The sequence below is a fragment of the Frankliniella occidentalis genome, unplaced genomic scaffold, assembly GCF_000697945.3.
Source record: "Frankliniella occidentalis isolate FOCC.00 unplaced genomic scaffold, Focc_3.1 Scaffold1, whole genome shotgun sequence".
Lineage (NCBI taxonomy): Eukaryota > Metazoa > Arthropoda > Insecta > Thysanoptera > Thripidae > Frankliniella > Frankliniella occidentalis.
This window is the reverse complement of record NW_026267131.1, coordinates 3342121-3359002: the sequence shown is the minus strand read 5'-3', so window position 1 is coordinate 3359002 and position 16882 is coordinate 3342121. Positions and strand designations below refer to the sequence as shown.

The following is a 16882-nucleotide window of genomic DNA, read 5'->3' as shown; positions in this document are numbered from 1 at the left end:
AACGGTACTTTTAGCGCTCATCAACTTTTAATTACAAATAATTAACTCATACAATACACTTTAAAATGCCTCTCCCCCCATGCGTCTCTAAATGACCAGGGTCTTTCAAATAACTAATTTTGGCACTGGACTAAGCATTAAGTACGAAGGAGCAGCTGCAAATAATCTGCAACGCACATTGATTAATTGTTTGTTTGGGGGATTACGCAAATAGTCCCACTCGGTTTGCACCCCAATCAGAAAGTAATAAAGTTTTCTGTTCCACGAGAATAAAATAGAGTTAAATATATGATATGTGATAAAACACTGGCAGGTTCACCCATTTGCATAAGGACCTACAACAGTATTTAACATACTGCATGGATTGGAGGAGTCTACCCATTCAACACCTTTTCAACAAAGCTGACAGTGAGCCAAGTTATTTACATCACGGGCATCATTTACTCGGCCTCAAAAACTAACTTACAACTTAATTGTGCGTGTAAAAATTGGGCCACAGGAGCATAACCTCCTACAACAGTAACCGGAAACAATTCAATATTCCGGACCGGAAACAAGTAAGCACTATACCTTGCGATTAATATTGAAAAGCGGCGATGTCCACTCTAAAATTCTAGTTAAAATCCTATGATCAATAATTATATGAGTAGGTATTATCGGTATTTGGCAGAAACGCTGATCGTGACACTGATCTTCACTGTTTGTTTACGTTTCCAGAAAGGCGCGGGAAATGCGCGGTGGGGGTGGGGAAGAGGGGAAGGGGTTGGGGACGCGGCACGGCAAAGGGGGAGAGCAATAATTACGGAACACTCGCCGGCATATCGTGGTCGCGGGATGTTATTCTTTCCTGGGGTAGGCAATCCCGCCTCGCTTGTCCAGGATGTGATCCTTTGGGGATGCTCGTTGTGTGAGTGGCTCCAGGCGGCAACGCCAGGGAAGTGCCATGTGACAATAGTGAAATGATCAGGATAATAAACTATGATGGGCGATTTGCTATTAATAATAATTATATTTGGCGACTTTTAAGAAATATACACCAGCCCGTGTGTAACAACGTTTGGAGCCGAATCGTATTTGTCGTGGGGGGGTCATGGGCGTGCTCGGGAAGGTCCCCATGCAATGACGTCCCCGGGGGCCCGGACGACATCGGCACTACCAGATTTGGACTCAGCGTGCGAGAGAATCCCCGAACACGATATTTCAGTCGTCCTGGTCGTTCCGAGGTTGACCATCGTTGTGTGGCTGCAGGGGGCAACGCCAGGGAAGTGCTGTAGCTTTGACAATAATGAAATGATCAGGATACGCGATTTTAGGTCATATTCAAATTTGCTTGATTTTTTCTTTTTCTTTCTTTCATTTTAGCTGGCTCCCTTGGGCGCTTGTGACAGCCACCACCAGACTATATAGGGCCCAGTGTTATATAATTATTATTTTTTTCACAAGCGGAATTTTATTTCAAGTGCTTAGGTGACACCGCAATGTAGAAGTCACTGACGTGTCGATGGCATCATTAGGCAGCCTTCGGCTAGGGGCGACGCCCGTGCTTAGGGCGGCCGCCGCGGCGTGCCTGGATCTCCTCCGAGCTGGACTCCGAGGAGGAAGAGCTCCTAGAGGGTGCGGGGCGCGCGCGTGGTGCCTCGCTCTCCTCGGAGCTAGACGCGGACGAAGACTCGGCCTGGGGCTCCTGCTGCTGCTCCTCGACGGCGACCGGGTACAGCAGCGTCTCGTCCTCGGGCGAGTCCGGCTCGGGCAGGGCGTCCTCGACGTCCTCGGTGCCCAGGTCGACCTCGAGGCTCAGCAGGAGGTCGTCGTTGGCCGACAAGTCGGCGTCCTCGGCGGAGAGCCACGTGTCGTCTGCGTCCTGCTGGGGCCTAGCCGCGGCGAGCTGTGGCAACAATTCGCGACGTCATCCCCCCCGCTGCCAAGTTGGTGACATGTCCGTCGGTGAGGCCTTTTGTTTGTTTTTCTAAGTTTTACCAAAGAGAATTTACATGCCTAGGAGTCGTCTAGAAAAGTTTTTCTGGCCGTTTTTCTGGCAGATTCACGATTCACAGGGAGCTCAGCTCGGTGCCTGCGAGACTCAGGGTAGGCCAGCCCGCAGTACCCGCGTGCAAGGTGTTGCCTGTCTATCAGGCACTAACGGAGCTATCACGGGCTAAACTTAAAGGTTCGCCAACGGCATGTCGGACTTGACTTTTTGATTAATTCCCTACAGATGGCATAGAATCAAAGTCGTTTTTAGCGGACTGGTTTTATAGGTGGTTCGGATAACACTGTATCTGGCCGTAACGGTTGTAACTTACATTTCACTTACGTTGCGCATAAACTTTACACACCCTTGACCTCATGGTTCTACTCACTGCTATGCCGACAGCTAGAAGTGCTCCGATGATAACGCTTTGTCTGAACATGGTTGAATATTGTGATTAGAGCAATCGAGCCAAGAAAGCGAGCTACGCCTCTTTATATACGCTTACCAGCTGAGTCCACATAGCATGGCCGGTCTGGCGCAGTCTGCTATCGGTGACACCTTTGTTCTGTTTGAGTAAATATGCATTTGGGTCTTCTACCCACCCTATTTCTTGGTACTGACTGTTAATCTAAAAACCCCAAACATGTAAAAAACCAAACACGTTTTATTTATTAATTCACCATATACAAAATGCTGAGTAAGAATGTACAAGGAATATTTAAAGAACTCTAAAATACAACTAGTCTCATTGCAATTGCTCCTGAGATAAGGAAAGGGAGTACTTTCCCACTCTCATAGTTGAGTTTGACACTTTGACACACAGTGGCAAACTAATGTTTTAAATGGTCCCTCGAGAGTAATTGCAATGAGAATAAAAAACAAAACATGAACATTAACTTCTTTAACACAAATGGAATATTAAAAGAAAAACGTCCATCATGACTTGCCTCATAAGAGTTTGTTCATACATATCAATAAAGATCAAATAGACTCTCTACACTTCCAACAACAATACATTAAACTCAAAAGTCACTCTGATGCTTGGGGTGGGAGCCAATACTATGTTAATAATATACATGGTAAATATATGATATACATAGTGACTTATGCATCTAAAATTACCACAAACTGGTTAAATTCAATTTTAAAACAAGACATCTGCAGTCCTGTTCAAATTCAGCATAGTCACAATATATGGTACAGATAGCAATTTGGACAAAACAATATCATTTTCAGAAAAAAATTTAAGCTACCATACATATCTTATGCACAAGAGTACACTTTGCACAAAGTAGCATAGTAAGCCAGCTAGGAGTATTTTGTATTTTAGTTTGGAACTACACAGGGTATTATCCAAAGCAGGAACTAAAATAAAATTTAGCACTTGAACATAACTGACACAGCTGGGTGCACAGAGATATTTGGCACAGCCCAGAGAATAACTGTTAGAACAAATACTGGAAGATTAATTCAGGTAGACATGGTTTATCATTATCATGATTTTAATAGGTGCTCTTAAGCCATCTGAAAAATTGAATAAATCTTTAAGTGTATACTCCGACATTATCCTTTTCACTTTAAAAGCTGATATGACAAAAGGGCGGGTCAATACTTCAGTTAATAATAAGAAAGGGGGTAAATCAGTCAGATGAGAATAATTCTTTGGCAGATATTTGGCCGGCAGCATTACTGAGGTGTCTTTGACCAAAACTATTGTCACTTTATACTTAAATGTAGAAACAATCGGGAAGTGAACAATGTCACAGACTTTGCCACATCATATCTTAAAATTCAAAGGGTACTTTGCTTTAAGAAATAAAAATCTGACTCAATTTCTGCGCTAACTCCTTAATCTCACGAAAAACTAGAGGGAAATAATCAAGAGGAAAGAACAAATATATTAACTGTAATCACATATTTGGTAACATTTTGAACTAGAAATTGCTGTGAAACACAAAAAAAACAAAACTAAAAATCAGTCAAAAGCAGTTAAACCAGTCCAGCTAGAAGGGGAATGACACAAAAATGATTCTTCTAGCCCCTGCTACATCAACATCATTTTAGCAGGTCATTGAAATAGAACACAATCTAGTTAAAATTCTCTCTTTTTTTGTTTTTGTTTTTGCAAGCAACTGCTCTTCTCTAGAATGTCAGACACAGTCCTATCAAAGCAATTAGCACTTGCTTCTCCCCTCGCAAAAAGTTTGATACCTCAAAGTAGAATAGGCTAGAGAGAAATATGTCAGATATGCAATTAAGAAAAAGCTCACATCAGTCTATTTTTTTTTTTTGAAAGCAGTTCACCATTTATAATTGCTAAGGCTGGACAGCCAAAACAGAAGACAACACTTACATGGAAATAGATTTACATTGTAGGAAATAGTTTTATATGCACAAATATAAAAATAAAAATTGATACATACGTACAACATACACAATAATATGAAAAAGTTTACAATCTATGTCTTGAAATTTGCAACTGTTACAGTTAACCCATAACATAAATATGCACTTAAAGAATGATAAAAGAAAAAAGTTTAGACAACGTTAAGAAAAAATGTGCTACATTATGACTCATCGTCAGAGAGTTCAGAAAAGTCACCTAACCTGAGGAAACTAAATGATAAACAAAACATGATCAGGGAAGATAATGGGCATATTTGCATAAATGCTAACAATAATAATAATGATAATAATACAGTAATACACGTGCATAACACAAAATAAAAGCAGTGACTCAAGCTTGTGCTAAAGGCAAACATCATACAGAACTAGAAAGGAGCTGCTAAGTCAACCAACAATTAGATAAAGTTCATACTCCAAAATCTGGTAACAAGGAATAGAACATAAGATAGCCAGATGATCACATCACAAAGATTTCAACAAAATCTTCCGAAGAGGTCTCTTTTCAAACCTAAGAAAATGCGGTAGTCACCATGGTCAATATACAGTTGCTCACAGTATTGATAAGTAGTGCAAAGTGGGTGACAAAACTGACAACTCTAATTCATCCTAAATGTTAGTCAGAACCCAAAATTAATACATACACATGTTTTGGCATTTGAATGTCCACATGTCTTCTCTTCAATGAACACAAGTTAGGTAAGGAAAGAAAGGACAAGATTTCACATTAATATCTGAATATCTTAAATTACAATAAACTAAAAATGCAATATGAAATGCCTTTGCATAATACTTAAAATAAAGCTGGGTGTATCATCCTGCATTTCTTTGCAAATCCACTTAAGGAAACTTACAACAAACTGTACATGTAATGGATACATAGTGGTGATTGCATGATCTGCAAGAATTGTTCTTCAGTTAATTATGCCCTACACCCAATTCTTAAAAGAAGAGACGACACATGTGACTTGAACTTTTAGAAATTGTAAGCTGTGAAGATTTAGAAGTTGAAGAACAATGGAAAATATTGGTCACTCAGAAAATACAAAACCACTCTTACACAACAGCTTAAGATAGAAAAAAAATTATTTGTAGAGTCTTTGGTATTTCAAAGAGGTGTATAAAAGACTGAGTCATTCCTATGTATGACTTCCTTTCACAATGCTTGCAATCGACAGCACAAATTCCTTTTTAGCAAGGCGACTCATGACACAGACTGTGAGAGCCCAGGTATATGTAGACTTGATACACCTCTGACAATCTTGCAAAATGAACACATTTGTAAAAGCCAGCTGGCACTATATCCTAGGTTTATAGGTAAGAGTAACATTGGAGGGCAAATTTATTTGTTCTGAAGGCGGTGTGCAATCACCCGATCCAGATGCTCTTTCAACTCTGTCAGCACGGTCAGAAGTCCCTCTCTGCCCATTTTCTTTGTTCCTGCGACTGGAGTTACGGTGAACTAAATGTCGAGTTTTCTCACTACGGCTATTAGTGCGCCTAATGCTTGGACGTTTCTGAACAGATTCTGCACTGGCACTTAGCCCAGCACCTGAAAAACAATCATCTGACTCACATGGATTCACTGGTTTAAAATAGACTGATAATTTAAAATAGTTCAAGCTTACCAATATTTGAAGATGAAGAACGTGTATTAGCACCTCTCAGAACATGAAGTGTTGGGTCTGAGTCAATGCACCCACCATATGCACATTCAAATTGGGCAGCAGCAGTAGGAGTTAAGAACCATTCGGATCGTGTGCGCATTCGTTCAGTCTGACGCTCGTGGACCTGGAAAATACAAACTTGATTTACCGTACTTAACATACCAATCGGTTTGGAGGCAAAACACCTTGAATAGAAGACGCACAGTGAAGATGAAAGTTCAAGACTAAGGGCCAAATATTTAGCTGTATAATTGTGGACAGTCCAGTTGTACAACAGTAAAAATAGTATTAATGATTTACCTTTATGGAACAGTTTCATAGCTTCTATAACAATAAAAGCCAGTGTTCCCAGTCAAAATTAGAAAAGTCCAACATACTAAAGTAAATGTTAATCACCATTCTGAATTATAAGAAAAAACCTTGAACCCACATTGTTTTGATTGTCGGTCACCATTTTGGTCAAGAAACAAGTCCTCTTTTCTTGCATAATGTAAGGGCAATCCCGGGAAGTGGTGTCTATTAGTGACGGCATTTGCGGGTGACTGACGTGAGAGGTGCTTCGTACGGTTGCAACTCATGCTCAGAAGCGTTCTCAAAATGATGCATCTAATCATAAGCTTCAATAACTCGTAGCACCTTTCAGTCACTCACAAATCCCTTCACTCAGAAATTGGTTACCATTTTTGGGGGAATTGCCCAAAATGCATGTTGGCACAAGCTTCCTGACTTTTCATCATATTGGTTAGTAAAGAGCAAGGCTTACTATGTGAGGTGACATTGATAAGGTAATAAGCACAGGGTGCAGAGAGGAATGTGTTGCAAATTAAAAAGATGACGTGCCATGCATCAGTTAATAAATGAAAACCTTACCTTATGTTTTGAAAAGGGTAAAAGTAAGACATCAAGCATCAAGATGGTAAAGATTAAAACTGACAACAAATGCAGATATCATAAATATCTTGCAGAATTCTATTGAAAACAGAATAACAATTTCTAATGTACCTAGACCTTGGAATTCAAGTCCAAAAATTCACTAAGAAGGCAATTGCAAATACATTTGATGCAGCAGACTTAGAAAATTCAAGCTGAGTGTACATGTAACTTGAAAACTAGTATGTGCAATCTATGCAAGTAATGTAAGGCTGATATGTAGCATATTGTTAAATACAACACCAAAATAAAAGTTTCCATGGTAGCGACAAATTTTATTGCAAATAAACATGTATGTTTTTTATTAGGATTAAAATGTAAAATTACAAATGGGAATAAAATTTAAGTGAATAAGATATCAAGCCATAAAATAAAGTGCAAAGCTTTCATGGTAAAGCAATAGTGACACTAGAATATAAACATATCCAAGCTATAATGTATTTAGCAGTAGCTATAGCTTTGATTGAAATCATTGGTCACCGACTCACTTGAGGAAGGTAAGAAAGACTTTTAGTGCTCTCTGCATAACGATTTACTGCTCTCAGCTCATCTAAGGTCATGTGATGACTAGCAGTTGCAGAACTTGAAGATGACCGGCTTGCCGCCTAAGATATAACAGGAATGTAAGCTGATATGTAAGAAGTGTTCAGGTATATGAGGTCCACCAATACATACCTTAAAAAGGCCATTTTCCTCAAGGCTGATTGATAGACGAGTGTAGCTCTCAAGAAGATTATTTTCTGGGATGATGCCTAGGGAGCTATTAGCTACACTAGGATCAAGACCACCAGGAATGTGAATCAGAGCTGGAGTTGACTGACTTTCTTCTTGATGAGACATGGCTTTAAAGAAGATAAAACATTTTAATGTTACTCCTTCTATATAATCCAGTATATGACTTACACATGCTAGCAGCTAGACATGTTATGTTTAATGATTAATAAGTAGTACCATGTGTTCTATGAAAAACGGCTGTTACCATGTTATTACATTTTGCAGAAAACGACCCCCCTTTTATCACTGAATCAATGGCTATCAGAAAGATTCCACATATGAATAGTTAAAATTTTAACAAAAAGACTAGTGCAACTAAATTAGGGTGCATTCACAGTATTTATACCACAGTGACGTCTTCAACTAATCAAAATCATTATTAACAAGATAGAATGACTGAGCACTTACGAGAAACAAATGAATCAGGAGGATATCTAAAGCTGAATATCCAATCATCTTCAACCTTCAGGATGCGACCGGTGATACGTGCATAAAATTCATAGTTCTCCCGTCCAAACAAGTTGCTAACACCAAAGTTATCAATGAGGAATTTCATTATGCGTGTGGCCACCTGTAAAAAGAGCAAAGGTTTAGAAACATACTTTGATACATCCAATACATCATATATATTGAGGAGTAAATTGAGAAAGGATTTTTTGACAGTCTAAGTCATGAAGTTCTACTAAACAAAGCAGTATGTATTTTCATCCACCATAAATACATTCATTCACACTATGTGTGATCAATTTCTTAGGTGCTACATAGTTGTTAAAAGATAAATAGCAAAAATTAGATGACTATACAGCTCTCACACAGACACACACACACAAACACAAAGAATACATACACCAAAAATTATGCAGATGCTACCAAGCATTAGAGTACCACCAGAAATCGATAAACAAAAGTGCAGGAACTTTAAAATTCTTTATGTTTAAAACACCAAGGGCAAAGGGGATTGACAGGTCTGAAGTGAAGGGTAAGAGAAGTTTGAAAAATCTAATACTCACGTTAACTTCAGCCTAAGTGGGATAGCAGAAAAAATAGAAAAATTAATGAATATGTGTTTACTTTTCAGGAACAGAACCTTTTAAGGCACTTCAGCCATGGTAATTAATAATCCAGTTCAAAATACCAAATCAGACACAAAAAGTATAAGATTCAAAATTCAACAAAAAAAATAAATTGAAAAAATGTACACCAAGATCATGGAGATGTAGAGTCAGCACCCAATTGTCATTCAAATTTTAAGAGCATTGAAAGGAAGGAAATTTGGAGCCTACCAAATGCATCTACAGCACAATAAAATCTGATTTCCCCCTTTCACCTAGTAAAGGCTTGCAAAGTGCAGGTGCATCCCCAAGATCCAGTTCAAACACTACCCTTCAGATGTCCCTTATTACAATAAAAATACTGTATGTACAATAAAACAAACAGAAATATCCGATTGTTGTTAGTTAGATATAGAAAATTGTTAGTCTACAAAATTTAATTGAAAGCAAATCTACACTTAAAATAATGTGAAAAGCATACAAAATGCAAAGAGCCAATTTTTAAATGAACTAAGGTTAAAACATGTTTGAAGCCGTAATTCCAAATATATGCATTTCCCAAATTATATGCAATTACAGCAAATTTAATGTATGACTGGTTCTTATTTAACTATGACAATGGCAATCACTTTGTTCATATATCACATTAGGTTACATTAGATAAAAATACTTTGCACTGTACCTTATATCGTAGAACATCTTCCATTTTAGCTGTTTTTCCATCACTGACACAACTCTGAAAGAAACTAGGAGCAACAGATACACCAAGGGCTTCTGAAGTCATTCCAGTGCCTGCACGATCTGCATTGGCTGCAATGACTCTGAATGTCCCAAAAAGAAGCACAAGTAAGCGTTGCGTGTGGACTGGCATTGATGTTATTAGTCTGTAAGAATTAATTTATAAATAAAGTAGTATCTTATAAGTAGCCAACACGTAAAGGATCAATAAAACAACATAAGTTTATTTGCCTACCTATGGATTTCATTACGTTGTTCCTCCATACTTTCCAAAGTAATTATATGAAAAAGACGTTGTTCATTGATTCGGCCAAATATGCCCCCTGGAATCTTCCGAAGAAACTTTTTCAGGACGGATGCAATTGTATACACAGAAAAGTTATCAATGTTGACAAGGCGCCCCGCTTGCAAGAAGTGAGAGAGCTTTTTCATTGAGCCCTGTAATAAAGAATGCCATGTTAAATAGAATCAAGAAAACTATCAGATAGTGTTTAATATAAAGTCAAAATACAAACCTGGTACCCAGGTGCACGAAATACATCTTTCTTGAATGGTGCCTCCTTATTGAGCTTTAGTATGAGCACCAAGAGTGGTGCAGGAATGTCGTTCTTACATACTTCATCAAGATGAACGCCAAACTTCACCCTGAGATTGGAAGGATGACATGTAGGATGAACTTGACCGATAAAACACAGGGGCGGCAGGTAGGATGTGACATACTTCTCCAGACGATGAGGGAAGGCATATGTGGGGTGTCCACATGATGTGACCACATTGCTAAATGTAGCAGCTCGGCGATGCATTCTTTCAGTCCAACTGCTCATTCTACATTAAAGACACCCCCTGGAAGAAATCATGAATGTAATAAGGGAAAAGACATAGTGTTTATGATGTCATAATGAAGTACAGGACGTAGTAGACATGACAACTGCAATGAATTCCCCAGGAAATCCCATAACAGTCAAGTAAAAGAAAACCCTCCTGGTAAACTAGGTGCCTCACCCAAGACTCTTAATTAATCTTAATGAGTAGGCAGAGTATGGAAGCAACAGATATTAGTGTGCATAAGGAATTAAATAAAGACAAAGAAAAGTTAACAGCGGTCTATGGTTGTGGAACTAAATATAATTGATCAGAAGAGTATGTTCAGTAAATATTAGATATGTGTGTCAATTGACACTTGACTGAAATTTAGGTTAGAAGACCACTGTCTTCCTTATGTTGCTTTGAAGGAAAGAGGAAGAAATGTACGAGAACGGCTGAACTTTTAAGAAAAGAAGATAAAACAAATCAGCGTAAACAGAGAACATGAAAATAAACTACAAAACCATATGAAGCAACATGTATCCGTGACAACAAACTACAACAACACCTTTCACAGTTTAGGGCATTCTGCTGGTAAGATGAGCACAAAATTACGCAGACGTTGGGAAGACATGGCATGAGATTCAGTTCCTATTTATGTAAATGTACGAAATGCAGCTGTCTAGTCTACAGTATTGTTGATGAAACCTAGCCGTAGGCCTAGGAATAGAAAACGATACCCACCGTTCGGCACATCCAGTCTATGCTGAATGTTATCGAGGGAATGTTGCGGTTTCCCGCGACATAACTAACAGCCTCTTCTATTTTGATCTGGACTCCAAAATACCATATGTTTGTTCATAGTTCTAAACAGAGAAATAACCACACCTATCTCTTCATATTTAAAAAAATCAATATGGCTTCCATTGGGAGGGAGGCAACGAACAACGCACAGAGTGTGCGCGCCATATTGCGATTCACATTCGAGGCTGCTAGTTTTTGCGTTTGCCCCCTACGAATTTTATGCCTTGTGGTGTTGCGTCAAGACTGTTAGGCCTGCAAGAATCAAAACCTTGCGTTTCACTGTCAAAGTTCTTCATATAGGAAAAAGGAAATGCAGTAATTGTTGAGGCGAGGGAAAAAAGCAGCATGAAAATATGATACATGCGACAGAGAATTTCTCATCCTTTCTGTCGCATTTATTTTGGCGGGAACCTCGAAAACTAATCGTACGCATTTACAAGCCTTTACCAATTAAGTCATGAAGCACAATCGTAAAAGCAGGAAAAACAAAACAACAGGGAATGCCGTTACCAACGGCACAGCGTGACTCTGTATACGTTTTGGAAAGGATAGACTCTGACATAAGAAACGGAACACTTATTTATTTACTTAATAATAATAATAATAATAATAATAATAAGACGACTGCGTGCCCTTTCACAGCTGGTACACACGGTACAGGGCAAGCCCCGCGATCAGCCCCAACCAGGCGGCGGGCGGCGCTGTGCGCTGTGCCGTCCGGGCCGACCCGGAGCACTGCGCGTAGCTGACGAGGCGACAGACCTTGGACTCGACCCTCACCGACGAGAGCGTCTCGGCGATGCTGCGCAGAAACACCGCGCTGCTGGTCCCGCACTTGTGCTTGGCCAGTCCGTACACGCACTTGAGGAAGCCGTGGCGGGCGCTGTGAACAGTGCAAAGTAACACGACAATGACAGACCCCTTGCAGTGCGTGCCTCGCATAGCCATGGCACTCTGTTATTTGATGAGGAGCGCAGAGCTATTGAAGCTGAGAGGAGAGATGAAGGGGGTGGTGGGCTCCCCCTCTGCAACCCCGCGGCAGCTGCCGCAGCTGTGCCGAGCTCGACCTTGGGGACAGCAGTGCTTTCAAAACAAGCAGGGGGCGGGGCGCAGCGCGGGGCCAGCCGCGGAGACGGATGGGCAGCAATGCGCCCCCCCCCCCCCTTGGCCCGCTCACACCCACACTGCGTGTCCCGCTCGGACGTCCGTCAGTGTTAAGCTCTGCTCTGCCCCACGCAGGGGCGCCTGAAACTGGACAACCTCCGGCGGAACCTCCTCCGCACGCTCTCCGAGAGAAGTCTGAGCTCTGCGGAGGGCGTCGACCCCTCTGCTGCTCGTGTCCCTGAGGGCGGGCGCCCTCTCGGCCTGTCCCAGCGTGCAATCAGTCTGCGACTCTTGGTGGGGAACAAGCAGTGACAGCCGAACTGTACACTTACAGTGTTCATGTACTTTTTTTGTGATTTCAGGGCGAAAAAAAAATAAAAAAAATTCGGCAGCTCAAGGTGAGCTTGGCGCCTGCGAGACTCAGGGTAGGCCAGCCCGCAGTACACGCACGCCCCGCGGGCAAAATGTTGCCTACCTATCAGGCGCTATGGGAGCTGTTCATAACGGCGAATGCATGGCGAATGGCATATACGTTCTTTCTAACGAGGGAAATATTTGTATAATTTACACTCTTAGTTCCGTAAAAGCAGCAGTGATGTATTCCGAAGAATTAAGTGTGTGACGTACACAGGATCCGGCGCTGTCATGTTTCTTCATATCACGAAGAGACGCGGTTCAAAATGAAAAGACCTGGTTTACAATAGAAACAAGGCTCTTTGTTATACGAAGAATATGCTCATGTATAACAAAAATGTTCCAAATGCGTGACGAAAAGCAGTTACTTGCAAGAAACTTACAGTGTATGCTCAGTACACTCTTTAGAAAAAGGACAATACGTCAACTTTACAGTATACTGCACACTGTGAAAAATATCTCCGTAAATTTAAAACGTATTTCGTAAATTTACAACGACCTATTCTTGCCCTGCAATGAATTCCAAGCCAAAACCTAGTTCTTCTAATTTTAACATCTGAAATTTAAATTTTACAGCACAGATCATCGGAAAATTTCCTGACCCGCTTACAAGTGTTTGTCACCGTGTCCATTTGGAGTGCTTTGGGGGTACATTTTTCTTTCGGCAGAGTGCAGGACGTGCGTGCGCGAGCCGCCGCCGTGCTCCCCACGGCCCCCTGCTACGAGTTGCACGCGGCGTAGCGTCGCGGACTTAGCAAACTATGTTCGGCGGGGACGCCCGTGCTCGTGCGAGGGTTATTCGTCCGGAATAGGCAAGATAGCGAGCCCACTGCGACACGACTAGTGAATAGGGACAGGACGTCTTCCAGGACTCGGACGGTGTAGGGCCGTTGACCATCCCTCCCACTCTGCTCTTACACTGTGAAAAATAAATCTCAATCTAGGAAATCATCGCGTTTGAAAGCATACTATGAAAAAAATTCATGGAATTCAACCTGCTTAGTGGACTTTCAAACTTTGCCCAGCTAATACGTGCGCCCACTGGGCATGTGCATATCACTGCCCACACTTGCGAATTTCACGAACCACAATGGAAATTCACAAGCTGGGCACGTGAGACATCCCCGCTTGCCCACGAGCTGCGAATACCGGCCCGGGTAGTTTTGCCCACCCAGTAAACGAACTTTACCACCTTGGGCTCGCGTCGCGGCTTCACACCCCCCAACGGAAGTGCGTTCACACACGCGGCTTGTGCAGGTTTACCCATCCAGAAAACGAATTTTACCACCTTGAACTCGAGGTGCGGCTTTTAAGGGAAGGTGGGGTAGATTGGGACGGATTTTTTCTTTTTGCTGTAGGTCGGAGATCATGCATGTTGGAATGACCGGTACTGGCTACAATTGTACATTAATATGTGGCCTATCACAGCCTATATCGTCCTGATTTTTTATCTCATGCTCTTTGGCTGTAGAGAGATTCCCCCGAAATGTGTCACCTGTCCCAATGTTCCCGGGCACGGGGCACATTGGGACACCATAAGAATACATAAGATGGGGCACATTGGGACAGTTGACGCGCTTTCCTGTGAAATATCAGCATACGAACCGCCTTGCGGTCTGGAAGCCTAAATAGGCCAGTTATCTACAAGATGAGACAGTTTTTGGATTTTTTGAGGGGTTACATTGAGCACATTTGGTGTACTGTCCCAGTGTGCACTTAATTGCCTTTCCTGTGATTTCTTTCTTTTTCTTCGGTATTTTGGGATTCAACTCAAAATCCTTATTTGCAAAATGCGTCGTAAGGAACTACCTACTGACCAGCCACTTGCGCGATTTTCTATCTCATTTCAGTTCGCGTAGAAAATAGCAAAATAAAATAACAAGGTACCTTACTTTTAACAGATTTTTGAGCTTATCGTATTTTGATATTTTCTGTACATCAGACATGGTGTACAATCTTCCCAACACTGATACCATCATGAAATATGCTAACATTGGCTACGTGTCAATTTTTTTCAGTACGTAAATACTGTTAAAAATATGTGATATTGCTACTGTCCCAATGTACCCCGTGTCCCAATCTACCCCACCTTCCCTTACACCCCCAACTGTAGTGCATTCACACACTACCAGGAAATTCTCCTCGGGCCAAAAACATGTTGGTAGAGCTATACGGCGCCTGCAACGTGCTGGTAGGCAAGCCCGCCGAACAGCCGTGTAAGTCGTCGGCCTACGCTGCGCTCTCGCCCTGCGGATAGCTCAATCCGGGGCTAAAGGTTCGTGGCCTGGAACGCGCAGCGCACGCGCCGCCGACACATTGTTGGCGTTGAAAAGGGTTCGATTGAATGGTATTGGGGCAGAATAAAACAAAGTCAAGAGTAGGGCCGTTTCACCTATATGGAAATGTTTGGTAGAACACAATCATCAGCTAAAGAGTTTATCATGGAATAACATTTTAAAACAATGCGTTACCATCTACAAGTTTACTGTAAATTGCGGTGAGAAGTAAGGAAAACAATCCGAATAAGAGTACACTTTTAAATTTTGGGATATAGGAAGAAATTTTATCGAAAAACACAACAACCGGTGAAGCTTTTCTAGACAGTCCCCAAGACTGTTTCCAACAAGAGAAAAAAAGAAAAAAACAACTGCCCCCGCCCCCCTCCGCCTCTTTCCTCCCTCTTTCTCGTTGATTTTACAACCGTGTACCGGGTGCGAGCACAAAGAGCACAAAGCCGCGATGCGCGGGGAAGGCGCCGCCGCCTGACATGACATATCGGCGAGTTCATGACGCCGCCAGCTTTGATCACCTCATCATCTGTTCTCATGAAGACGACGGTGGTGGGAAAGGGGGGGAGATAGGGAGAGGGAGAGAGGGAGAGGGAGAGAGGGAGGGAGGGAGGGAGGGAGGGAGGGAGCCCGCGTGGAAGGATGTGCATTATGACTGTAGTTAAAACTGTAGACATCGAACTGCAGTTCCGATATACTATCTGAAACTATAGGTTAACTGTAGTCATTATGCATCTCTTAACTCTTAATTGTTCCGTAATTCCATTTATATAATGACAGCAGTCACACTGCTTTTACATTTACAATGTTGGCTGCATTGCGCTCTACAAGTTAAAACTGTAGTTATAAGTACAGTCTTAGAACAGATATTTGAGTCTTACGAATGAATTTCATTATTGTGTTACAAACTGCGCTTAAACACTATTTTCAAGTATAAAACTGCTATACTTCAGATTTTAATACTGCTGCAATTCATCAAAGCAGTTATTTTTTCAGTTATATTTCAATCAGACTGTTGTTATCTTAGACTGAAAACAGCAAATATAGTTTACAGTTTTGAACTGTGCATATGTTGCACTTAAAATATAAGTAGACTTTATGTGACAACGTACACTCAGAACGTCTTTTTACCGACAGTACTCTCTCTTTGCTTCACCTGTGCGATGAGTTTGTCGATTCCTTGGTCGGTGGGGTTTTCCGTCGCCTAGCCTAGGCGCGCCCTTCCTACGGCCTACCTGCCTCTTCGACCTGCCAAACAACCGGTGGTTCCTCCGTATGCGTACAGCAGAAATATGTCCCTTAGCGGGGTCGCTACCCAAGTACCTCACCCTAACGCCAACAAAATTTCTGTTTCCCGGTTAAGAATCGCTTTACTAGAGGCGAAGTTCTGTTATTCGTGATATTGACCAGGGAAGAGGACGTTATAATTATAAACGTTAACACGTAAAAAAAACCGGACAAGGCTAGGGATCCCCAAACTGCCACAGTTGAATTACAGAGAAACTGTAGTTAAACTGTAGTTAGACAAGTAGGCCGACGGGCCGGGATCCTTGGCATGACACCAGGTTACTGCGGCACCAGAGCTATCGTGTCGCAGTGGCTCAGTGGTCAGCGTACCGGGCTCCCAACTCCGAAGTCCGAGGTTCAACTCCCGTCAACATCCGAGGTAAAACCAATGTAATAACTATGAGGTAATAACTGAAAGGTATAATATGAGGTAAATAACTGAATAGGTGGGAGAAAGAAAGACCCAGAGAGGGAAAAAGATGTTTTTAACCCTATGATTTAGAATCATTTGACACTTAAGTTTAATTATAGTCCGAACCACAGACAACTTGTAGATCGAACTGTATTTACATCTGTAGATAGAGTGCGCGAAAACTGCAGTTAAAGTGAGGAGTGTTCCAAATCTTTACACATTTTTTTTAGATT

General features: G+C 41.6%; 3 protein-coding genes across 7 annotated transcripts in view; all 3 read right to left on the bottom strand.

Annotated features, from left to right (window-relative positions):
* Window positions 1-989: 989 nt before the first annotated feature.
* On the bottom strand, window positions 990-2506 carry LOC113212610 (uncharacterized). Its single transcript, XM_026431402.2, has 2 exons — window positions 2361-2506; window positions 990-1885 (listed from the first exon to the last, which is right to left on the bottom strand). Exons 1-2 carry the CDS (start codon window positions 2409-2411, stop codon window positions 1526-1528), a joined length of 411 nt encoding a protein of 136 aa, XP_026287187.1. The 5' UTR covers window positions 2412-2506; the 3' UTR covers window positions 990-1525.
* A 112-nt stretch (window positions 2507-2618) lies between these two features.
* LOC113212606 (rho GTPase-activating protein 20) lies at window positions 2619-11286 on the bottom strand. 4 transcript variants are annotated; one of them, XM_026431390.2, is made up of 11 exons: window positions 11085-11284; window positions 10257-10379; window positions 10052-10181; window positions 9772-9974; window positions 9481-9682; window positions 8757-8768; window positions 8155-8317; window positions 7648-7814; window positions 7461-7577; window positions 6004-6166; window positions 2619-5927 (listed from the first exon to the last, which is right to left on the bottom strand). In XM_026431390.2, the coding sequence occupies exons 2-11, from the start codon at window positions 10358-10360 to the stop codon at window positions 5674-5676; spliced, it is 1515 nt and encodes a 504-aa protein (XP_026287175.1). In that variant the 5' UTR covers window positions 10361-10379; window positions 11085-11284; the 3' UTR covers window positions 2619-5673. The 4 variants fall into 4 exon arrangements, with proteins under 4 accessions (XP_026287175.1, XP_026287176.1, XP_052125385.1 ...); XM_026431391.2 differs by lacking the exon at window positions 11085-11284 and adding an exon at window positions 10909-11046; XM_052269425.1 differs by lacking the exon at window positions 7461-7577 and having other exon boundaries at window positions 11085-11286.
* A 336-nt stretch (window positions 11287-11622) lies between these two features.
* The window catches only part of LOC113207301 (uncharacterized), a 71926-nt gene continuing 66666 nt past the window's right edge, over window positions 11623-16882 (bottom strand). For both annotated transcript variants that reach the window (XM_052269646.1, XM_052269674.1), the window contains exon 6: window positions 11623-12027. In XM_052269646.1, the coding sequence (XP_052125606.1) occupies window positions 11781-12027 (247 nt within the window). In that variant the 3' untranslated portion in view covers window positions 11623-11780. The remainder of the gene's footprint in view (window positions 12028-16882) is intronic.